The sequence below is a fragment of the Egretta garzetta genome, unplaced genomic scaffold, assembly GCF_000687185.1.
Source record: "Egretta garzetta isolate BGI_Z169 unplaced genomic scaffold, ASM68718v1 scaffold22, whole genome shotgun sequence".
NCBI classification, from domain to species: domain Eukaryota; kingdom Metazoa; phylum Chordata; class Aves; order Pelecaniformes; family Ardeidae; genus Egretta; species Egretta garzetta.
In genome coordinates, this window is record NW_009259102.1 from 75,215 (window position 1) to 100,534 (window position 25,320).

Consider the following 25,320-nt stretch of genomic DNA (forward strand, 5'->3'; position numbering starts at 1 on the left):
GGAGAAGTCTGAGGAGCTAACTTGAAGATTTTTCATTTTGATTTCTTTGACTTGCACATGTAGATTGTTCATACTTCTGCAAATCAATTCATTGTGATGTTCAGAGGCTTCTGCTTGGCTAGAAACAACATTAGCTTATAACTCAGTAATTTAATAGCCAAAATATATTTCAGGCATGTGTAGATGGTATTTTTGTGCGAAGAAACCAGCTGGCAAGGAATATAAATTTGTATTGAGTTCAGGTGGCTTTTACTAATTACCAGTGCAACCACTGATCCTTCATGGTGATGTCCAGGGTGTCTAAATGATATTAAACTTTAAAATAAGGTAGACATGTTTGTCTCCTAATAAATCGCCAAACCTCTAATTCTCATTGATGACTCTGCGTGTCATTTTTGATTTATATAATCTATTGAGATGCATGTCTTTACCTAAAACAACTGCTTCACCTACAGCAGTTCTTTCATCTGGTGGGTCACATATCTAAAATAAGTTTTGGGTTTCTTGATCTGATTCCCTCACTTGGGGAATATATTTGTGCCAGTAATGAATTATGATCGCAATGAAATGTCCTTGTAGCACCAGGTCCTAAATTTCACTTTGTTCATAAGACTTCTTTTATCTTTGTCTGTCTGAAAGTATTTTTTGCTTTTACCCAACTGAGTGTAAAATTCAGAAGAGGTGATTGCCTTGGGCATGCTTTAAAGAATTGTAGAATCAAATTTGGAATTTAGATGCCATAAAAAACCACATGATTATCACTTTGCATGAAAATTAGTATCAAACAATAGCTGGAGAAGGAAGCATGGTTTAAAAAATGCTGAGGCCTTTATACTTGGGATGGAATGAGTGCTAGCTCTTATTGCTGATTTAGCAACTTAGCTAAAGTTCCACGAAACTTCATATAATTACAACAGGAAAAGAAGCACTTTAATAGGATTTTTAGGTCAGGTGTCACTCACTGTTCAGAGGCCAGAACAACTAGAGCTAACATCTGCTTGCTAATGGGTAGATGGTGAAATAGGAGATGCACGCTGTATGTACCCAGGCTGAAACTCTTCTGGTGAGCACTGTCCTTTTTGGCTGAATGCCTGACCTGAAAACTCCTCTAACAGTCAGTGAAGTTGTAGAGAGAAAATGCTGTGCTTGCCACTTAGCTCCATCTTATCATCTCTGATAATGAATCAGAAACCAGAAGGTATTGCTTCTGTGAGAGTGTCTCATCTTAAACTAAAGCCAAAACTCCTGTTACACTTCATTCCCTGCTTTCTTTAGTCAAGCAGTCCTTGACTTAGTAAAGTGAAGAACATCTTGTCCATTTTGAACCTGAAAAGTAAATTTAACAAAATAGAATGGGTTGTTAGGCTTTAATAGAAATATATCCTGTTGTGGCTTGGTACTGATATGCGTTTAATATGTTTCCATTTGTCTTAAAGTCTCATCCCCAACAAGTGTGCCACATGTTCACATTTTTCAGAATGCATACAGAGCACATAATGCCATTTAAAATTTCTTGATGGAAAAATCAATGCATAGTAGACTTTTCTGTTTTGCAGGTGGGGGGATTAGTTAACTTGGCTTCTGAGTGTGCCATAGTTGGGGCTTAGGTCATCTTAACTTGGAGTTTACAGACTTCCACTAGTAAAAAAACCCTCAGTAAAGGTCCTTGTACAGAATGACTTGTGGGAACCACTTCTCAGCATTAGACTGTACTCAATACCTACCACAAAATCTGAAATTACTTACTAAGCTCATGAAGGTATTTTTTCATAATTTCTTTTGTGATTCTCCTTGGAAGGCTAAATGCAACACATAAGGTGTTACGGCTGTCTCTCTTGCTGGAGTGAAGCTGTTTGTGGCACATAATTAAATGCTTTGGCTTAAGTAGTATATAGTTAGACTTCAGTACAATTTCCACCAAATCTGCTGTCTTTCCTCTCAGTTTAGGATATTTTTTTCACCAAGTCTTGTAAGCCTCTGTAACTTTCTTTAGGAGAATCGCTAACTGGGATCTGTAGTTTGGCTAATGAATTTAATTTTTACTGCTTTAAGTTATTACTCCATTGTGATAGCTTCTACAACATTATGCCTGTTCCAAATGTGGTGTTCTGCTTAAAAGTGCTCTCAAGGACTCAGAGTCATCTCCTTGAAATATAACCATTGGTTACTTACCTGTTACAGCATCCAAATGGACATATGTTAAAAAAAAAAAAAAAGAAAGAGGCAGTTTGCCAAAGTGGAAGACTTTAGAATCTGTATGGATTCCATGCCTCACTGCTGTCTGTCCTGTTGAAAGACTTTATAAAACTTACAATCATGTGGGACAGCAGGCTTTGTTTAATAAAAAAAAAAAATAAAAAAATGAGGTAGCTACTGAATCTAATGAAAAAACATACCATGCAGGAAGATAAGTTAGTAACAAAAAAAAATCCACTACCTCCCAATTACTACTTAACCATTGTCTGTGTAACTAACGTTTTGTAAATACATTACATGGGCACTTGGGATTGGCCTCTCTGCCTGTAAGACTTAAAAAACCTAAAAACAACAACAAAAAACCAAAACAAAACAAACATACCACATGCTCTCCTTGCAGTGGAGATTTGGAACAGCTGAAGGAGTCTTCTTAAACTGTCCTTTGGTTATATATGAACTGTCTTTCTTACGATTCAAAGAGCTATAGATAAGTCAATGTCAGTGCTGAGACAGCAGTTTATCTCTTACGTTTTGGTATCCGTACTGTGCAATAGGTTTGTCTTGTTTGCTTGTCCACCCCCCTCCCTAAAATATTTTAGCTAATGGGAACGACAAGAAGAAATTTAAAAGAGACAGATCGCCATGCTGTCCTTCACGTGTCCTTCATCTTCGTCAAATTCCAAATGATGTTACTGAAGCAGAAGTAATTTCATTAGGCCTCCCTTTTGGCAAAGTAACCAACCTCTTGATGCTAAAAGGAAAAAGTCAGGTATGTAATTTTCAATATTTCAATTCTAAGAACAAGGCTGAAGATGTGGTTCAGGTTACGACTCTTTTGTTATTGCATTTGGCTAAAATGATTGGAACAATGTCTAAATGTTTCATTGATAGCTCAAGATTTTAATATTTTCAAATGTGAAAGGATGTCTTGATATTTATTTTAAGTTTTCAATATACTTTTGGATTAAATAAATGATCTACTGACTTAATAGTATTGCTAAACATTATATCCACCTTATGTGGAATATATAGATGATAAAGAACTACATTGTCACTAGTGATATTGAGATGCGTCTTGAAATAACCATCCTGATTAAATAATTAACATGCATGTTAATTTTTTAATGTGAAATAAATTGTTTAGGTTTTTTTTTCATTCTTTCTTATGTGATGGGGTAGTTCACATCATGAATAAACACTGAAATCCTGAAAATAATGCATCCAAAGCACTGAGCTGGGTTAATATAATGCACAAACAGATAGATGTTTAGTGTCCGGTTCCTACTTCTTCAATCACTATGTGTATCTGCTACCTAGGTAATAGTGCTTGGATTCAGGAATCTAATAAATTCATTAGCAGTGTGATATTTTTAGCAGCATTATTTCCCATATGTCACTCATACTCCACCTCTTCTTTAATGACTTATTGTACTTAGAATATAAAACCCTCTAAGAAAACCCACAAATCAAATCAAATATCCCCATAAACATGCACACACAAATGCATTTTAATGCTGAGCAAATCAGTACTGTACTTTCACATGGTCTTTTTCTAATGAGAGTGGAATTGGGAATAAATGGTGCTTTGATACCTTGTTCTCTCCTGTAAACAAAACTACACTGAAAACTGCTTTGTATTGGTTGCAGGCATTTTTGGAAATGGCTTCTGAAGAAGCTGCTGTTACTATGGTGAACTACTATACTCCTACTACACCTCACCTCCGCAGCCAGCCTGTTTATATTCAGTATTCCAATCACAGAGAGCTTAAGACTGACAATCTGCCTAATCAGACTGTAAGTATAATATTTCCGTTTAACAGAATAGAATTGCACGTGAGCTGTGTACTGGTTTTGGCTAGGATAGAGTTAATTTTCTTCATAGTAGCTAAGCATCAAGGCCTTTTCTGCTTCTCACCTTGCCAGTGTGAGTTCGCAAAAAGCTGGGAGGGGGCACAGCTGGGACAGCTGACCCCAGCTGACCAAAGGGATATTCCACACCATATGAGGTCACGCTGGGGGAAGAAGGAAGAAGGTGGGACGTTTGGAGTGATGGCATTTGTCTTCCTAAGTAACTGTTAAGTGTGGTGAAGCTCTGCTTTCCTACAAATGGCTGAACACCTGCCTGCTCATGGGAAGTAGTGAATGAATTCCTTGTTTTGCCTTGGTGCAGCTTTTGCTTTACCTGTTAAACAACCGGTATTGCAACCCTTGAGTTTTCTCAATTTTACCCTTCTGATCCTCTCCCCCATCCTGCTGGGGGGAAGTGACTGAGCAGCCGTGTGGCACTTAGCTGCCTACCAGGATTAAACCACAACATTAGTAAATAAACCGTCTACTTGTCATTACACCAATTGTCAAATTCTGATAGATATTTTTTCTGTCTGTTATTATCTAAGCAGTAACTTTTTTCAGAGAGGGACTTCTCAATATCTGTAAAATTACTGTGGAGGAGCTCAGGAATGGTTCGTTCAGGAAATGAAGTGAAGGTAGCAGGAGGACTGCTTGGATGAACATGGAGCTCCTGACTGAACTCAAACATAAAAAAGAGGCATAGAAAATGTAGAACCATGGACAGGTGACCCAGGAGGATTATAGAGCATTATCTGAACATGCAGGGATGTGGTTAGGAAAGTCAAAGACCACGTGGAGTTGGTTCTGGTAAGGGATGTGAACAGCAACAAGAATGGCTCCTCAAAGTGTATCAGCAGCAGAAGTGAGATTTAGCTAATATGTGTGGCAGGGGCCCTGGTGACAAAGGACATGGAAAAGGCTGAAGTAGTGGATGCCGCCTTCTCAGTCTTTAGTGGTTAAGGCTTGCCCTAGGGAATACCAAAGCAACTGCTCACAGTAAAAGTGCTCACTTCTAATTGGTGCTGACGCAAAAGTCACTGAAATCTTGCAAGCTTGTCAATCTGATAAACGTTATTTGTCTCTTTCCTCATCCAAGATTGCTGGATTGGTTTGTTACCTGCAAAAACAAATAAATAAAATAACAAGATTTTTTTTTTTTTTAAGGGTGTGGTGTATGTAACAGCCTCAGGAAAATTATCCTCGTATTTGCGAATAAGACTCCTTGTTTCTCAGTATTTTCAACTCAATGCATGACACTTGCTTTCTCCTATAAAAACAAAACTGTCTACTTTAATTTTTTTTTTCACTTATGATTCTTACATTTGAGTTTTATTTAAATTTCAGAGACCCTAGCAGAGCAGCTGAACACAATGTTACTGACCTAGCATCTGGGCTCAGGCCTGAAGTACAGATTATTTTGCAGGGTTACATCTTTACTGTGCGCCATGTTTAGTCCATCTTCCAAGAAAATAGTGTTACTGAGACATGACTTCAAGTCACAACACTACATTTTGAAAGACACGTCCCTCCATAGTGCTCTCAGAGGTAGTCTGAAGGCCTTTTTGAGGAAAGCCCATCAAAAACAAAGCATAGAGACTTCCAAAGTCCTAGTGAGGCAGTTTTAGGAATGAGATTTAAAGGTGTTTTCTGTTATTGATAGCTTGGCTCAGAAAAAAGAGCAGGTTATGCACCTTTAAGCTTATCACCAGCAAAATTTAGTTCCTGAAGAGAATTAAATCCTCATAAAGCATAGCAAATGGTTTCTGTTGCTGTTGTTGCTTAACCCCAGCCAGCAGCTCAGCCCCACACAGCCGCTTGCTGACTCTCACCCGGTGGGATGGGGGAGAGAATCAGAAGGGTAAAAGTGAGAAAACTCTCGGTGTGTGCTTAGCTGCTGGCTGGGTTTAAACCATGAGAGGTACACTGACTAGTTGTTAGTCTATTACAGTATTGTTGTCATACGGATTTGCTGGAAACTCTCTAGAATGACAAAATCTTACTGAATCAAAGCAAAATTAGGTCTATATGGCATCACAAAATAGTAACAGTTTAATTCTGTGAAAGTATGATCTGACTTCTTTTAGGGGAGGAGAAAGGGGAAAAAGAGGAGGTATGAGTTACCTATTAACATGAGATTTGAATCCATAATCAGATAAAGGGAAAGTGTTTTTTAAAAGTTGCATTTTAAATGCGTTTTACATGCTTTTCTTTGTAAGCAAACTTTGTTTAGATATGAATAATTCATATGCGTGTAAGTTAATTGTGGTCTCTGCTGTGTCATGATTTCAGAGAGCACAAGCTGCATTGCAAGCTGTGAATGCTACGCGGTCTGGAAACCTCGCTATTACAAGCACTGTTGCTGCTGAAGGTGGACTCCTTCCAGGTCAAGGTTCTGTTCTTCGAGTCATTGTTGAAAATCTTTTCTACTCTGTCACTTTAGAAGTGCTGTATCAGGTAATGAGGATTGCTGGGGGGAAAAAAAAAAAAGTTAAAATCTGTTCCAGTGTTGCCATTGTAAATCCATTATTTTTTTTCTTTTTTCGTTTTTTTTTAATTCGAAGTACCTGTGGATTCTTAATCGTTTGAATGAGGACTGTAGCTTTAAAATTATTTGTTGCAATTTAGGGATCTAGGCTTGAATCAGTTTTGCACAAAAAAATCAAAGTAAGCAGAGCTTCTGTGCTTAGTTTTTCATGTTGTCTTTCACTTCTTTTAGTTCCTTGGTTTCTGTGGAAGCAGCAATAAGCTTTAGGTGTTATTTCTAATTTATGCCCAGATAATGAGCTAGCGAAACAGTGATTATTATGAACTTGTGGACCAATATTTTAGCACTCTTTGTAGTGAGTAACTTTTGTAGTTTGGATTATACTTTAGGGTTTTATATTCACTTTTATAATTTGATGCAAGTGATGTAAAATACAAGTATAGTTGCTTGGACAAATGTTTTTGAATGTTCATCAACTGTTAGCATGCCATTTGCTTTAACTACCTCTGAAAGCCTGGAATAGTGGTGGGCAGTAGCTATGAAGGACAATACCATAAATCCTGCTAGGGGTTGTGCTACACTGCTGAGAACTAGAAGTTTAAAAATAATAACTTTACAAGACTATTTTGTGCCTGAAGGATTTGTTCATACTTTTTTCAAATATTGCAAAGGGTTTCATACTTGAAGCTTTTGTAATTACTAGTAAATTTGTGCAATAAAAACAATGCCCCAAATATTACTTTCTTGAATTAATGCAATTTTAAATAGCTGGGATGTTTTTACAAGCACCTGAAGTCCTGGAAGAAGACTTTTGCTGCTCTACTAGCATCTCAAATAATAGTTGATTGTTACTATTTTTCCTCTTATGTCTTGCTACTTCCTCTTTCTCTGTATCTTGCCCCCATGATACTAATTAACTAGTAAACTAGTTGCCACTTCGATCTTGCAGTTTGCCTGATCTAAACTTTTGTTTGTGTCTATGAGTATTGTTTGCTCATTATTGAGCTCATGCAAACACTGTGTCAACTGTTTAGGATTATTATTATTGCACTCAGAGTAACTTGTACTAGTTTAATACTGGAACGGCAATTCCTGGATCTAATCTTGTCAGGGGGGCTTGTTTGGTAGTTTGTTTTTTACTAAGCAGGCAGTGGACAAGGAAATGCATGGTCATTTGCATTAATTTGATTAATGTTTACTTCAGTGCAGCAGAAATATATTTTCAGTCTTTGAATTGCCCAATGACCCTCACTTAACTACTTGTGCAATAGGTATTTTGGTACTTCCCAAACTCACCTTTCCTCTTCCACTGTTAATTTGGACATAGTTTTTCTGCACTTGTATGATAACTATACTTTTGTCCTTATTCTTTGTGGCTTTGCTTTTGTATACCCATATACCTATACACTACCTTCATGTAGTGCATGCTTTCATTTTGACTATATATGTAGTTAATTTCAATAAATTAAATACGATTCAATTGTAAATTTGAGGGGTAGGTCCCAAACTAGGTCTTTCTCTTGCTTCTTTCCTTCTTTGCCTTCTAGTTTGGACAGTGGGTCTATGTAATTAATTTGTAGCACATCAACTATTTAAGATGTATTTTTGATCACCAAATTTGCAGAATTTGTTTGAAGAACAGAATGTAAAGGTGGATACCTTGGAAGGCAGTTTGCAGTTCTCATCTCAACTGACTTGTGAAAGTCCATTTCTCAAACCTCTACTTTGATTATCCACAATTTCTCTGCAGACATTGGACAAACGCTTCTTTGGAGTGGCCTTTCCTGCTCTTAGCTGAACAGTCATTGCTAAATCTTTAAGGAAATTTTACCCTCCTTCCCCATCTTTTGTAGCTTTATTTTTTTTTTACCTGAAATAAAATTCTGAGTTCATTCCGTTTCTGTTCAGCTCTCACAAAAGAAATAATTTTCAGAAATTTACATGAAGTGTTAAAATGCTAGTTTTTAGTGTGAATGTATTATTCATTGTTTCTGAAAGTCCATGTTTTTTCCTTCTTAGATTTTCTCTAAATTTGGACATGTTTTAAAGATTATCACCTTCACTAAGAACAATCAGTTCCAAGCTTTGCTCCAGTATGCTGATCCAATGAGTGCATATTATGCCAAAATGGTAAGTGTAGTGTATTCAGCTTGATTTTTTTGGAGTGTTTTTTTTTTTTTTTTTTTTTTTTTTTCTCCCCAGATAAATGGGGAACATAAGGGATAGTTTGATCATTAACTTTATGAATTCTCATTATTCTACGACTCTTGTTGCACATGAATAACTTCAACATCCCTCTTTAGTTAAGAGGATAATGCTCTATCATCAACTACTGACATAAATGTATGGTACATACCCCAAGCCCTACATGAGTCTACCAAAACAAAAATCGGAGCTGTCAGTAGTGATGAGTGATGGTAACTGTGGCTGGCCAAAAAGTCTTTTGCCTTTCAAACTAAATGGGATATTTTCAGTGAGGTTCAATACTAGGAGTCCTATAGTTAAATACCCAGAGATGAGATGAATGTTACATGTTTTACTTGTTTGAATTTCAGTGAGAAATTTACAGTAATCGATGTTTTCACCTTGAACTTCTTAATTTCAAACCATCTGTACCCTGATACTTAAAATCCACATTCTTAGTAATGAAGAAGAGCTCACCTATTTTAGGTACATTTTCTGTGGTGGGTTAACTTTGGCTGGCTGCCAGACACCCACCAACCTGCTCTCACTCCTCTTCCTCAGCAGGACATGGCGAGAAAATAAGATTAAAAAGCTCATGGATCAAGATAAGGACAGGGAGATTGCTCACCAATTACCATCACAGGCATAAAAGACTCGACTTAAGGAAGTTTGATTTAATTTATTGCCAATTAAAAAAAGAGAAGGATAGTGGGGAACAAAAACAAAAGTAAAAACACATTCCCCACACCCTTACTCCTTCCTGGGCTGAACTTCACTCCCAACCCTTCTGCCTCCTCCCCCTGAGCGGCATAGGGCGATGGGGAATGAGGCTTGCTGTCTGCCCGTAACACTTTTGTCTCTGCTGCTCCTTCCTCCTCACACTGTTCTGCTCCAGCATGAGTCCTCTGCACAGGATACAGTACATCACAAACTACTCCAGCCTGCGTCCTTCCCACAGGGTACAGGTGGTTATCTGCTCCATTGCGGACCTCCATGGGCTGCAGGGGGACAGGCTGCCCCACCATGGTTTTCTCCCGGGGGATCTCTGCTCTGACACCTGGAGCACCTCCTCCTCCCCCTCCTTCTCTGACCTTGGTGTCTGCAGGGCTGTTTCTCTCACACTGCTGTCTGTCCTAGCTGTTGCACAGTGTTTTTTACCCTTTCTTAAACATGTTATCACAGAGGCACCACCAGTGTTCTGACTGGCTCTGCTTTGGACAGCAACAGACCTGTTTGGAGATGGCTGGAATTCACCCTGTCCAGCACAGGGCAGCCCCATGTCTTTTCCCACAGAGGGGTAGCAGCACCCCCCTACCAAAACCTTCCCATGTAAACAATTATTTTTTTTTTTGTCCAAAAATTAAAAAATTAATTTCCTTATAATAGCTACGTATTTTCATTTCTAGAAAATATGGTTAATTTCCTCAGTGAGGAATAGTTTGGCAATTAAATGTTAAGAGCTGAGACCCCCAAAGATTTTTGCAGAAGGGAGAGCAGTGTTACAAATTGTCACATTATAATACTTGAACTGTGAAGTAAAAATAAAGACAGAAAATAAAATACTTCACTTTCTTGAAACTAAGCCCAAGACACTTTATTTCTCTTTAACCTGTGTCATCACCTCAAGATTAACAAATAAATAAAATCAATTTGAAAGTTCAATTTGAAATAAGGTATATAGAACAATAGATTCTGCTAATTATTAAGTGGTATTTAGTGTTCTTTTTTTTTTTCAAAAAATTACCAAAAGAGTAGAGTGAATGGAACTTTTATCCTACTTTTGTTATTGAAGTTGGCTATTCTCAACTTCAAAATTAAAGGCACAGAATATTTATCTATTGTTGCTTGCACTTTAGTCCAGTAAGTAAATTCACTATGTGTTTTAGAGATGAAGTGTATATTGGAAATTAGTAAAGGTAGTTGGGATTATAGCCTGTTCCGTAGCAATAGCATTTTTTCTTAAATAACAGAATTAATAATAAATTATACCTTATTAAAGACTTCACAGAAATTATAATTTCAGATGAGATGATATTAAGTACTTTTAACAAACCAGTATCTTTTGAATGGCTTTTTCCCCCTTCATCCATCATGATTTTTTTATGACTGGTATAGGCAGAAAAAAGACCTTTAAGACCATAGAGTCCAACAGTTAACCTAGTGCTGCCAAGTCCACCACTAAACCATGTCCCTGAGCACCACATCTACGCATCTTTTAAATACCTTCAGGGATGAGGACTCAACCACTTCTCTGGGCAGCCCGTTCCAGAGCTTAACAACTCTTTCAGTGAAAAAAATTTTCCTAATGTCCAATCTAAACCTCCCCGGGCGCAACATGAGGCTGTTTCCTCTTGTCCTATCACTTGTTACTTGGGACAAGAGACCCAAGCACCCACCTGGCTGCCCCCTCCTGTCAGGCAGTTGTAGAGGGCGATAAGGTCTCCCCTCAGCCTCCTCTTCTCCAGGCTGAACAACCCCAGCTCCCTCAGCTGCTCCTCACAGGACTTGTGCTCCAGACCCCTCACCAGCTTATGTAAGGAGCAGTTCTGTACAATAAAAATCTCCAAATTAGTATCGCTACTAGCATCTGATATTGTGTGTTGAGTGCAAGACAAGTAAGATTAGAAGCACATCTAGAAAGACAAGACATGCTTAAAGCTATGTTTTGTCCATTGGCACAAGGCAACATAATACTAATTAGTGGACTACACTAGCACTCTACACAGGATATTTATCGAAGGAATGTGGCTGTATAATTGTCTACTTGGTGTTTAAAAGCAGCACCTTAAAAACAGAAGATGTATTTCTGTTTGGACACAATTGCAGTGGTGGCTGCCAGTATGTGTGTTATCTCTGAAAATGTGATTATTTTTCTTCAGGGTCTGGATGGCCAAAGTATTTACACTGGGTGCTGTACTCTGCGTATTGATTTCTCCAAGTTAACTAGCCTTAAGGTAAAGTACAACAATGAGAAAAGCAGAGATTTCACTCGCCTTGACCTTCCTTGTGGTGATGGCCAGCCACCCCTGGAGCCATCCAGAGCTGCTGCCTTTGGTAAGAAAACTTCACTTTTAGTGGTAAATACCCAGTAAGATCATTATGCTTTTTATGTTGCATTTATGCTCTGGCTTCATAACAGGTTCATAGAAGGGTACATTTTCTGTAGATTTCTGTTTGTTAGGTCCAGTAAAGTTTGTATGGAAAGCAGAAAATCCTACTCAAGATTAATTATTATTTGAAACTATAACATGAGGAATGCTCTTGGGCAAATTCAAAGTGTTGTCAAAAAGCTACATTTGTAAAATGATATCATTGGCACAGGTAGTATAATAAATGATGCATGTCAGAACAGTCAATGGCAGTCATATGAAATTGGCACTGGTTGCCCAAAGCTGCTGGATAATAAACGTTTTAAGTGTGTTAGCTCTTACTTCTTGATAATTTAGAATAACTGCCTGCTGTAACAAACAAAACCCTATGAAGTGCTACACTTATTTATATATGTTTTGTAGTCACCTTCTAAAAGATAAAATTTTAGAAACTTTCTTAAATTTTGGAAGTCACTTCCATGACATAGAGGACATAGTGTCTGCTAGAAGCCACACTGGAGAAGAAATAGCTCATGCATGCTCATTTAATCAACTTTGGTAATAATGCAAATAGTCAAACAGATTAATCTGATGACCTGGTAGAAGTGCTCCCAATGCTATTTGGCTGATTTGGGCTATTTTTCTTTACCTCTAACGACAACCATTAGCAGTAATACACAGCTAAGAATTGTCTCAGCTGTTCAATATGTATCTAAGTACTGTCCAGTTAGTTAGAACAGTAGCAAGGGCTGGGGGAAAATTCCCTTTTTTTTCTTTTAGTTTGCTGTGATAGCTAGAGCAGATAGTGGGTTTAGTTTGTGGTTTTTGGGTAGTTGGCTTTGGTAACTTAGACTAGAGTAAGAAAGTGAGTTGCACTCACTACTTTCTTGATTGTTTTTGCTGGTCTGCTTAAAGGCAGGCTTTGGACCTTTATGTAATATACAATCATCTTTAATTTTTTTGAAGATTTGCCATACAGCATCATGGAAACGTGCTGTTGTAGATCTGATATCTTTTGATTAATTAAACGTACACAGTTTGAAATATCAGCGAACAGTGGAAGTGCAATTAGAGTAGATTAAGAACAAACTTGCTTGGAAGGCCAAGATAACATATGCCTGCTTTAACACATGAACACTTCTCTGTTTCCTTCCACCTCACTCTTCCAAGCTTGTCATTGCTAGCAATCTCATTTTCAGTCTGAACATTTACTGTAATAGAAAGAACAGCAGAGGTGCTTGTGTAAAGAAGAGTCTGATGCCTGTATCAAAATCTGTCTGTAATGCAGTCACAATGAAGCAGCTGCATAGATATTTTTCTTTTTAAAAAAAATAACTGTAGACTGGGAGAAGCATGCTTCTAGTCATTCCGCCAGTGGTAACAACATGTGCACATTGTTGCCATAGGCATGTTCTGATAGTCCTCAGTTGCATGACATGAGGAAAAGATGTGGGGAGTCATGTCAGCGCTTACACTTCCTATGTTATTACTCCTGGATGTAGTTCTGATAGAGAATTGTAAGATAAAGCGAGTAACTATCAGAATAATACATCTGTTTTTTCCGTAGACTTGAAGTTATCTTAACAGCAAACCTGAAATGGTTTTGAAACTTTTTTCTCTTTTTTTCTTTTGTTTTTGGTGGAAAAGATACTGCACTATAAACAAGCAGATTTTGTGAATATTTCACATTTAAAGAGTTCCCTCACCCAGCGAGCATAAGCAGAGATACATGAATTAGCTTGCCTTGAAAGCTAGCTGCTAGCCGTCAAGCTAATGATTTTACACATGAAAAAATTCAACAAAGAATTCCAGATCTTTCTCCATTAGATCTGTTGGACAATTTTTACATGCCTGATTTTGGTATCAGTGTGCAACATGCAGGTCTCATTTGGCAGAATAAAAGTGCTTTATCTATTTCTTCATTAATGTTTCCATTACCATTCTTGGATTGTGAATAAGTGATTAATACCTATATTGCCAGGACTTGTCAGTGTAATGCACCAGTGTGTGCATTTCAAGAACACAATGACTCACTTCGGTGTGATAAATGTATTCACTTGTTTGTATGAAAGACACTTTGTTGCTACAGATAAGAGGAGGTGTAATGTGGTGCGGTATTCATGAATAATTGATCTGTGGTGTCTGTTTCATTTGTTGTTTTTGTAATTTGTAACGGATACTTGCTGTGGTATTGTATCATCCCTGTCAATAACCATCTGTTAGTGAATGTAGCTATTTTAGTCAGCGGTGAAGGTTTGGGCAGTAAAACAGACATATTGCCAGGCTTGCGGGATGTATTTGCTGATTATACATGTCCCATTTAAAAAAATAAAAAAAATCTAGTGTGCTAACATATGAAAGAATCCACAACTCAAGCTTGTATCTAACTGTCTCTTAGAATGCAAGTTTGTGTGCTGGCCCGGGCAGTGCTTAATTCCACATACTAATGTGAAAAGCACTGAGCTATCTTTGAGGCTGGGACTCTCCATATGTTGATACTCCAAATCTGTTTAATGCTTGTGATTGCCAGGAGAAGCATAAAAAACACTGGTTATTTATGAAGTAATACAAGCTGGGAAAGTACTCCTTAAAAAGCAAAATATGTATAGTTTATGCATCTCAATAGCTAGTAAAATTCAGAACCTCAGATTCATTGTAGCTGTTTGTATTATTTAGCCCATAGTGATTTTAGAAATATCTAGAAAATTGTAGCATCTCATCATTGCAAAATTATTTGAAGTGTGTTTACTTCCAGAAATTTTCTATAATGCATTTCCATTGTGTGAATAAAAACTGTTGAATATTGCACCACAGGCATCTTAACTTTAATGGATACTAATCTCTGCTGTGCTTTTCTGTTCAAACTTGTCTAAATTACATTTTGCCCTGACTTCATTTTAGAGAGGGACATTGAAGCTGATAGGAGTATTTGCCTTCAAAAGTGGCTGAAAATTGTCTTTGTAAAACATAGAATCTTAGATTTCAATGAGATTTTTTAACTCAAACATTTCATAAAAGTTGTAATCACAGACTGAAGTCAGAATAGCAACACTGGAAGCTGATTGCCATTGCTGAAGTCTCTTCTGTTTTCTAAAAATTTTAAAAATCTGTTTTAATTAGATGTGCCTGCTCTCTCTAGGCACCCAAAGTATCATCTTCCCATCATATGCAGGGGTTGCCGGGTTTGTCCCAGCCATGGGCTTTGCTCAAGGTGCTGGTAAGCTTCTATTTTATAAAAATGTGGTGTTTGCATTTGGTGCTGGAGGGCTATCTGAATACACCTGCGTTCAGAGCAAATTGTTTTAAAATAGAGCAGTCAGAACACAATGTCCATTTGCGTCATTCTATTTCTCATATTATTCAGTAAAGCTACTTTCTGTAATAAAAAACATATGCTGAAGTAGTTTACCATTTAATAAGTGAATAAATTAAATGCCATGATAAAAGATTACCTGTCAGAGAAGAAAATCTACGCATCTGTTTTTCTAAGAGTAGTGAGACTTCAGTGACATTCAAAGCTAAAGCAGGAAGTCTCCCCTTTTCTGGCTATAAAATGAGAAATAAATGGTCTTCTAGATTCAGCAATCTTTTGCTTTCTAGCACAGGATAAACTTCTGTGCTAAATTATTTTTCTTCTTTCTTGGGCTGCAATTTATGTGCCCTTCTGTTTGGGTCTGTTGGTGTAGCTGAATATTTCTTCACCTCTGGAGGGGAGGTGCTTCCTGCTTTATTGGTCAGATACTAAGAATAACCAAATTCCTTAAAAGCTTTTTTTTTAATTGAATATTGAAGTTTTTGCGAAACATAACTTGCTTTTGTCTTCTAAAATGTCTTTTCCACTTTGAGATGTCAAGTGATGCTATTAATACTTTGAGATGTCAAGTGATGCTATTAATACTCTTCCAGGTGTTTCGATTCCAGCTGTTCCTGGAACACTTGGTTCTCTCACCGTCGCCACATCTGCAGCATCTGTACCGATGCCTATTCATGGTGTTACTGGTGTTCCAGGAAATTCTGTGTTACTAGTCAGCAACCTCAACCCTGAAGTAAGTTTAATTGGTGGCACTGATGTAGGTATCAACTCGTACCAACTCCCAGAATCCTCCTTGCGAATTGTCAGTAGCTGAAGGAGTAAGAGAGGAAATCTCTACGTAAAAAACGGGACAGCTCTATTCTTGTTTGAGATAGTTTGCAGTATTGACGAGGTTTAAAAACTCCAGTTAGCAGTGAAGAGCTTCCTAACACAATTTACTTTGGGAAATCTATGTTAGCAGTGTAGCTAGTAATTAGAGAAAAGTCTATGGTCAGATATGAGAAATGTTTGAAGAGGTAAACAACAGATATTATAGCTAAATTTACTGGTATCTCTGTTAATATGTGTGCTACTTTATCATTAGAGAAGCTAAAGAATTTTTCATTTGTTACAAAACATGAGGAGTTAGAGAAATGGGAGGGAATAGAAAAGGAGATAAAAGCATACCAAATCAAGTACCTTTCAAAACATTGATAGGGCCTTTCTGGTTTTGCAACTTTTCCCAGGCTGGAAAGGAAGAACACAGGTGCACTTGGCTATCAATATCACCATAAATCATTTTTTTAAAGTTAACAAATACACAGGTTCACTTTTCATAGCACCACACAGATTTTTTTTTTTTTTTTCATGTTTGCAGTATAATTGCCAAGGACAACTTGGATAGTTATTTTTGTAGTGGAAATTACATAGACTGTTTTATAAGCCTACTCCTGGTACTCAAATATTACACATCAATCTGTGCTTAATTAAAAGCAATGCACATCTCTTAAAAGAAGAAAAATCAAGCTTTTTCAAGGCCATGTCTTAAAACACAATTCTTGACTGTTGATAAGCAGTTCTACTACGCAATATAAAATTCTTACTTGTTTTACACACTCATTAGATTCACTTAACAATAAAAATTGATAAAATTAGGAGTTATTGGCAAAATGGAAGTTATCTTCATATTACTGAAGTTTAAAAATCTGTTGACCAGTTCTTTTAATCTTTAAGTAAGCATTGGAAGAAGTAGCTGTAGATTAGGACTGTAAGACAAGTCAATTCTTCTTTAATTCGTCAATATATCTTGTCAGTTAATTTCTGATGATTGCTGTGGATGTGCTTTCTGCAGCTGATTATTCAAGATGACTCTCTTGAGTCTTAAAAGTGTGTTAGTGGGTGGTTTGTTTTTTTTTTTTCAAGAATAAGCATATGTGAAGCATAGGTCAAAGCTATTTTTAGGACATTTTACTTTAATATTAATCATATCTATGAAGTTGTCATGTAGAACTTTGTGCTGCAATGCATGATACAACATAAATGCATTAAATAATGCTCAACTTCTTGAAAGGTAAAAAATAAGAATGTAAAAAAACATTAGTTAGAAATATAAATTGTTGTAACTACATTGGCAACTGTGTAGCACTTACTCTTCAGTAGTTGTTGTCTGACTCTGTCACTTACTTATCTGTGTATAGAAAACCTGATTGACCTTATTTCAGTTTATGTTTCTGCCCCGTTGCAGGGTTTTCAGTGTTCATTTCAATATTCCCTCATGACTTTTAAATTAGCTGGTTTCGTCTTCCAGAAAACATTTTTAGTATAAATATTGCAGTCTCATTTGGTTAAGAAATGTCTTTAAATAAATTGTGACAATTAAAATATTTGGGCCAGAATCTAGACGAATTTAAATTTTACAATGATAGTAAATATTCCTTATCACTAAATGCTGATGATAAAAGGCTATGGGCTTACACTTAGGCTGCAGTATCTTCTGTTTTTAAATAATTTGAATATGTTTGGTACACATTTCACAGAATCACAGAATCGTAAGGGTTGGAAGGGACCTCGGGAGATCATCTAGTCCAACCCCCCTGCTAAAGCAGGTTCTCCTAGAACATGTTACACAGGACTGCATCCAGGCGGGCTTTGAATATCTCCAGAGAAGGAGACTCCACAGCCCCCCTGGGCAGGCCCTTAAGATATTTGTATGTGCTGATAAGGTCCCCTCTCAGTCTTCTCTTCTTCAGGCTGAACAAGCCCAACTCTCTCAGCCTTTCCTCACAGGGGAGATGCTCCAGTCCCTTTATTATCCTAGTTGCTCTCCTCTGGACTCTTTCTAGGAGTTCCTCATCTTTCTTGAACCGGGGAGCCCAGAACTGGACACAGTACTCCAGGTGGGGTCTCACCAGGGCAGAGTAGAGGGGGAGAATAACCTCCCTCGACCTGCTGGACACACTCTTCTTAATGCACCCCAGGATACCATTGGCCTTCTTGGCAACAAGGGCACACTACTGGCTCATGGTCAGCTTGTCATCCACCAGGACTCCCAGGTCCCTCTCGGCAGAGCTGCTTACCAGCAGGTCAGCCCCCAGCCTGTGTTGGTACATGGGGTTCAACCCCACCAGGTGCAACACTCGACACTTGCTCTTACTAAATTTCATCATGTTCCTCTTCGCCAGAGTCTCCAGTCTGTCCACGTCCCACTGAATGGCAGCGCAGCCTTCTGGTTTATCAGCCACTCCTCCCAGTTTTGTGTCATCAGGGAACTTGCTGATGGTACACTCTGTCCCCTCGTCCAGGTCATTGATGAACAAGCTGAACAAGACTGGGCCGAGTACTGAGCCCTGGGGAACTCCACTAGCTACCGGCATCCAACTAGACTCTTCCCCACCGATCAGAACCCTCTGAGTCCTGCCATTCAGCCAGTTCCCAATCCACCTCACTGTCCACTCATCCAACCCATACCTCTTGAGCTTCCCTATGAGGATGTTATGGGAGACAGTGTCAAAAGCCTTGCTGAAGTCAAGGTAGACAACATCCACTGCTTTCCCCTCGTCTACCCAGCCGGTCATGCCATCATAGAAGGCTATCAGATTGGTCAGGCATGATTTCCCCTTGGTGAATCCGTGCTGGGTACTCCTGATGATCTTCCTTTCATCTACTTGCTTGGAGAGGACACCCAGAATGAGTTGTTCATCACCTTTCCAGGGACAGAGGTGAGACTAACCAGCCTGTAGTTCCCTGGGTCCTCCTTCTTGCCCTTTTTGAAGACTGGAGTGACATTGGCTATCTTCCAGTCATCAGGCACCTCTCCTGTTCTCCATGACCTTTCACAGATGATGGAAAGTGGCTCAGCAATTCAATTGTTGTGATTTGAGAAGGAATAGGACTAGGGAGTGTGAGTAGTGCTTCTGATACCCAGGTATTTTTAGTACCCATTACTGGCAAAACCCTTGCCTCAGTTGTATAAAATCTGGCTGCATTAGGGTGTAAATGATCATCTTTGGTACTCTGGGAGCCTGGTACATAAGGATTTAATTAAAAATCATTGAAGAAAAAATATTTCCTTCAGTATTTAGTTTTATGTTCACAGCTTCTAACTAAACACAATTTAAATACCACTTCTATAGGCTTCGTATATAAATAGTTAAATGGTATTTGTATCACTTTAGCATGTCATGGTCACATACAGAGATGGGGACAAAATTGAAAACAAAGCAAACACGTTTTGCAGCAACTGGTTTTAGTTTTGTAGGTGTCATTTGCCATTTAGAAAATACAAAGGAATTCTTGAATGCTCTTTTCTATTTCTCACTTAGCAAATGGCTTTCATTTTTCAGGGAATGAACTGATAGCTTGGAAAGAATAAGTTCAAATAATTAAGCTGCTTAATATATTAGTAACTTCTTCAGCATCACAGTCTGAGTCTTGAGTGATGAAAATGCATGAGCCAAAGTGTTAGCTTGTTTAAATATTTTGTATGTGCATAGCAAATATATATTAACAAGAATGCTATACACTGTAGTTAATGCAGGGAATAGCTTTTGGAGAGACAAGTTTATGTATTAGTGTGCAGTATCTCTTCCATTGTTTTTGTTTACCATGCACTTATGGAATAGATTTCTTTATTTGCATGGCTTTAAAAATAATATACTCATTTTATCATTTAAACAGGCCATCACACCACACGGACTTTTCATCCTATTTGGTAAGATATGTCAAATATACCTTGAGAAACTACAGGGCTAGCATTCTTTTCATTTATCTGACACACGCTAGTTAATGCAAGCTCCATTGTTCTGTCCTTGTCCAGAAAATGCACAAGAGGATGTGCTGGTTTTAAAATTACAGTAAGTTGAGTCAGTAGTTGTAGGCCACAGGTACCAAAAAGGCGAAATGGTTCAGTGTCAAAAGAATTTCAGTTGTGTGGTCAGAGTTGTTTGCTACAAAGAATGGGAAAGCAAACTAAGATGAAAAAACAAAGACTGCATCAGAGGAAATGGAGTACAGAATTGGCACGTCTGTTAGTTGCAGAGGATAATGTTTTTTGGCATAGTAATATTTTAATATGCCTCTGTTAAGAGGACTTTAACACTGTTGCACTATTTAAAAGCTGAACATAAACATGCAGTTTTATGACTAAGATCTTGTTTTTTTTCCCCCCATTTCTGAGCCTCAGAAAATAATGTACAAACCTTAAAGCTCTCCTTCATACTAATTTTCTAACCAACCTGTTTAATGAGGTGATTATTTCTGTGAAACACTAATGAAAGTCAAAAGAAACAGACTTGCCCTTGTGCTTTCTGTAGTAATGCTCTGGACAAATTTCCTTTCTGGATTTCCACAGGTGTGTATGGTGATGTGCATCGTGTGAAGATCATGTTTAAGAAGAAAGAAAATGCTTTGATTCAGATGGCAGATGCATCCCAGGCTCAAATAGGTACTGATTTTTAAGGCACAGTTGTGCTTCAAACTGTCATGAGTGTAATACAGATGAGGAAGTTGCTGTCTGTCAGTGACAAGCATAAACAAATTAAATCCACCATTGTGATGCTTCGCTACATACAGACTTTTCCTTGTATATATTGATGATGATCTCTTTGCTTTCATGTAAACAAATTATTTTCCTATAGTGGTTAAAAAAAAGACAACCCTGTGAATCTCAATCTAGTAAATGTTAGAATTAATACACCATACAGATTTCCTGTAGTTATATCTAGCTATTTAAGAATAATCACCTGCTCTTTATTGAAATGCTGGTTTGCATTTTTGTTGCATTTAAACTGGAGGATATATTACATCCCTATACTTTTTTTAAGTATAATGTTATGACATAGCCCACCTGGTAGACATGGAATTTGCAGTTTAAATTTAGAATGTGAAATATGACACCAGACAGAAGACAATATTAGTATTCAAAGAACCCCTTTTTCTTCTCCTCCCTTCATTCCTGTTCAAATTATATTTCCACTGGTTAGCCCTCAGCCACCTGAATGGACAGAGGCTTTATGGAAAGGTCCTCCATGCTACTTTTTCAATACATCAATCAGTTCAACTTCCTCGTGAGGGACAAGAGGACCAAGGTCTGACAAAGGACTATAGCAATAGCCCTTTACATCGCTTTAAGAAGCCTGGCTCTAAGAATTTCCAAAATATCTTTCCTCCATCTGCCACCCTGCATCTCTCCAACATCCCGTGAGTATCTACATGTGTGGTGATCTTGGAAAGATGATGTTTTTTAGATTATGTTCTTAAGTTACAAAGTCTGACATAAGCTTTAAATTTCCTTGGCCTTTTACATTTTCCTGAGAACTTGGGTCATTCTGCTGTGTAATTAACAATAAGTGAATTCTTTAACTGTCACTTTTTTATTTTTAGCAAAAAGGGTAACTGAATGCTCTTCTTTATGAGTTTTAATACAGTTTACATTTTCTTGAGAATATGCTTTTGTTTTTCACATATTAAGTCCTGTGATACAAATTTTTGCAAAGATTAAAGACACGGTTTTTGAGATAATGTACTGGAGTTATATTGCATAAAATTCATCACTGGCATTGTTATTTAATGTAGATACAGTTTTTAATCTGTCTAATACTATTTAAAGAACAGTTTCTACAGAATTCAGACCTCTTACACAGAGGGGAAGTTTTTTTAAGAAAAATGTTTTAAGAAGCATGTTCTTTAAAACTGAAATAACCTCTTTTCCTATCTAGAATGTTGTCAACAATATGTGGAGCAACAGCCAAACATAAGTTTTTACAGGTTTCTTTTGTGTGGCAGCTGTGCAGGGAGGGAAAAGGGAAAACTATGGAATTTTGTCCGAATAAGAAAAAACCCAAGACACTTAGAAAATGGTTTTTTGAGTAAAATAGAAAACTTTAAAAATTGAAAATACGTGAAGCACATTAACAGTAATTAAGAGCTAAAAGGTATTTCTTAAGGTACCAGTTAAGACCTGAAGTGATTTTTATGTAATCTGAATTTAACTGAGGAAGGAACGGGGGAGGATGAAAAGCAGGAGAGTGTATCTGAAATGTTTTTGTAGCTCACTGGGATGCTAAATCTTAGTGTCAAAGCCAAGATGTTTGGGCTAAACTGTTGACCTGGCTTGAGCTGATGGAGATAGTTTTTGCTCTTCAAATTTAATTTAGAAGCCAGAATTGAGATTCTGATACTATTACAGAACTCTGTGCTCTTTTACAAGTTGAGGGGGAGTTGTTTTCTTTTTTTAAATAGGACTTCTGCTACTGTTGATTATCTGAAGAACCTTTTTGCAAGTACTGGATCTACTGTGAAAGCCTTCAGATTCTTCCAGTAAGTTCTTTTGTAAAAATGCTGAGCAAGCTTTCATCCTGAAAGATGGCTTATTGCTTTTTTGGGGGAAATTCCATGTGTGTATAACTAGGCAAAAGCTGTACAGCTATGACAGTTTTTATTATAATCTTAACATTTTAAATGGGATACTGTGTTAGCATAATTAAATGAAAATTATTCAGGCTTTTGACAAATTCCACATGTGTTCAAAGTAAGATAAGTTTAAGGAAAGTAAATACTCGCTTTTTAAAAAAGAAATACAAGCTGTGTATATTTAAAATGTCATGTAGAAGGTGACAATGAATCTGCCCCAACATTCGTTAAGGTTGCTTGGCAGCATTACCAGGACAAGCTGGAGAGGTGGGCCTGTATGAACCTCAAGGTCCTGCACCTGGGTCGGGGTAACCCTGGTATCAATACAGGCTGAGGGAAGAAAGGATCAAAAGCAGCCCTGCCAAGAGGGACTCGGGGGTACTGATGGACGAAAAGCTGGACATGAGCCGGCAGTGTGCGCTGGCAGCCCAGAAGGCCAACCGTACTCTGGGCTGCATCAGGAGAAGTGTGGCCAGCAGGGCGAGGGAGGTGATTCTGCCCCTCTACTCTGCTCTGGTGAGACCTCACCTGGAGTACTGCGTCCAGCTCTGGAGCCCTCAGCACAAGAAGGACATGGAACTGTTGGAACGGGTCCAGAGGAGGGCTACAAAAATGATCCGAGGGCTGGAGCACCTCTCCTGTGAGGACAGGCTGAGAGAGTTGGGCTTGTTCAGTCTGGAGAAGAGAAAGCTGCAGCCATTCAGTACTTAAGGGGGGCCTACAGGAAAGATGGGGAAATCTTTTTAGTAGGGACAGCTGTGACAGGACTAAGGGTAATAGTTTTAAACAAAAGGAGGGTAGGTTTCGAGTGGATACAAGGAAGAAATTCTTCACAGTGAGGGTAGTGAAACACTGGAACAGGTTGCCCAGAGAGGTGGTGGAGGCCCCATCCCTGGAAGCATTCAAGACCGGGTTGGACGGGGCTCTGAGCAGCCTGATCTGGTTAGCGGTGTCCCTGCTCACTGCAAGGGGGTTGGACTAGATGACCTCTAATAGGTCCCTTCCAACCCTAAACATTCTATGATTCTATGATTATTTTGCATGATCATACCTGCTAGAATAATCCCATGTATATGGACAATACAAATGTATCTTAGAGGTCTTCAAGCCTTATTTCAACTGCATTTTTTGAAGTGCAGTGTAATGGAAGAACGGCATGGCTGTAGACCACTGATCTGCAAAATTTGTATAGTTTTGTTGTAAAAATCTCGTTTTAGCAGGTGCATAACTAGTTCCGATTCGTTCAGTGTGTGTGATGTGGCTGAAAAAACACTTGCATCACTTTTCTGTGTTGGCTAGTGTAATGAAAATTTGGTTAGGATTAATAATGTTTTTTCTTCTACTTCAGGAAAGATTGCAAAATGGCTCTTATCCAGCTGGGCTCTGTGGAAGAAGCAGTTCACGCTCTCATTGAGCTTCATAATTATGACCTTGGAGAAAACCATCACCTCCGAGTTTCCTTCTCAAAATCTATAATCTGACTTTTCTGTGAACTTTCCTGCATCACAGTTTTAGTAAAATCTTCAGCTAGGGACTGAAACAGCTGTGACCAGCTCTGTCTTTTAAAACAAAAAGCTCATTCATACACGAAGAATTAAGCAATGATATTTTCTGTGAGTATGCGATCAAATTTTAATACTCATCCACAAAAAGATTCTTCTGTGAAATTGCTTTAGCAACAATATTTATCATCAAATTTCCTACTGGAAATTTTATTTTGAGAGCATCCCTTTAGTTTTTATTTGAAATCAGCCTTACAAAACATTATACAATATAACAAACAGAGTATTTCTAACAAAATCATAAATCTAGTCTACACAGAATAAACACTAATTTGAATGTGAAATAGTGCTTGGGTTTCTTGAAGAAAAGCAAGCATTGACTGTGACTGTCCTCTTAAATAGTATTTATGTTACCAGGGTGTGTGTTCATACTTTGGCAAGTCTTTACAAGTAACTTTTTTTTAAAAAACAAAAGCCTGCTGTTCATATGGATTAAATTATTAGAGAAAAGGCTGTGCCTTCTCTCTGTAGAGTAAAAAGATACTGGACAAGTTTCTTCAAGATGCGGTGTCAGAGACTTAGCTTGAATTAACCATGGAATGGAAGTTTGATATCTTATTTTTACAATAAAGTAATGTTGTGTAATAGTACTTTGGGGAAAATAAGACAAGAAAATAGTCCTGATTTCAAATAATTTTTTACATTTCTTTAAAGAATAAAATGTTTACAATCTTATGGAAAATATTCAGGTCTATGATGGTTTAATAAGTTTTGAAGAAGTTATTTTTCTTAAGGTCATCTTTGGGGGAATAAAACTTAAACCTCAAGAGTTTTTTGTACCACTGTAATGTCTAATACTTAAATTACTGTGTATTTACTTAATTTCTTATTATGTGCCTTACTATGTGCTTATGATAAAATAGCTTTTTTCTGAAAAATAGATTGTGAGCTTTGTGAAAATTCTCGGTTTTTTTGAAAATGTTTTCCTTGATACTTCAATTTTTTTTTTTCATTAAGTAATACTCTGAATTATAGTGTCTTGTGCTTTGGTGTAGAGATTGGATAGAGGTGGGAATGAGGTTTAACTCATTGCATAATCATGTAGGGATTCTTCGAATTTCCCTGGCTGCAGTTGTCTGATACCAGTACTTGGCTGAAAAAATTTCACACCCAGAAAAATGCACAAAAGAATACTTATATAGAAAGACCAAACAGAAAACTCACTCCAGTTTCTGGACGTCCTCTAACTTTTTTGAGGGACATTTGCTATATCAGAATATTCTCTTCTGAGTTCCTGCATTTTCTCTCAGC

General features: G+C 37.7%; 1 protein-coding gene across 4 annotated transcripts in view; it reads left to right on the forward strand.

Annotated features, from left to right (window-relative positions):
• The window catches only part of PTBP3 (polypyrimidine tract binding protein 3), a 51,474-nt gene extending 26,643 nt beyond the window's left edge, over positions 1-24,831 (forward strand). Inside the window, exons 5-16 of one of the 4 annotated variants that reach the window (XM_035890819.1) lie at positions 2,796-2,965; positions 3,844-3,990; positions 6,337-6,501; positions 8,552-8,662; positions 11,596-11,771; positions 14,958-15,022; positions 15,712-15,851; positions 19,775-19,808; positions 20,448-20,540; positions 21,079-21,295; positions 22,337-22,414; positions 23,856-24,831. In XM_035890819.1, coding sequence (XP_035746712.1) covers positions 2,796-2,965; positions 3,844-3,990; positions 6,337-6,501; positions 8,552-8,662; positions 11,596-11,771; positions 14,958-15,022; positions 15,712-15,851; positions 19,775-19,808; positions 20,448-20,540; positions 21,079-21,295; positions 22,337-22,414; positions 23,856-23,988 — 1,529 coding nt within the window. In that variant the 3' untranslated portion in view covers positions 23,989-24,831. Of the gene's footprint in view, positions 1-2,795; positions 2,966-3,843; positions 3,991-6,336; positions 6,502-8,551; positions 8,663-11,595; positions 11,772-14,944; positions 15,023-15,711; positions 15,852-19,774; positions 19,809-20,447; positions 20,541-21,078; positions 21,296-22,336; positions 22,415-23,855 lie in introns of all 4 variants that reach the window. The other 3 variants (XM_035890817.1, XM_035890818.1, XM_035890820.1) reach the window with 3 other exon arrangements.
• Positions 24,832-25,320: the final 489 nt, after the last annotated feature.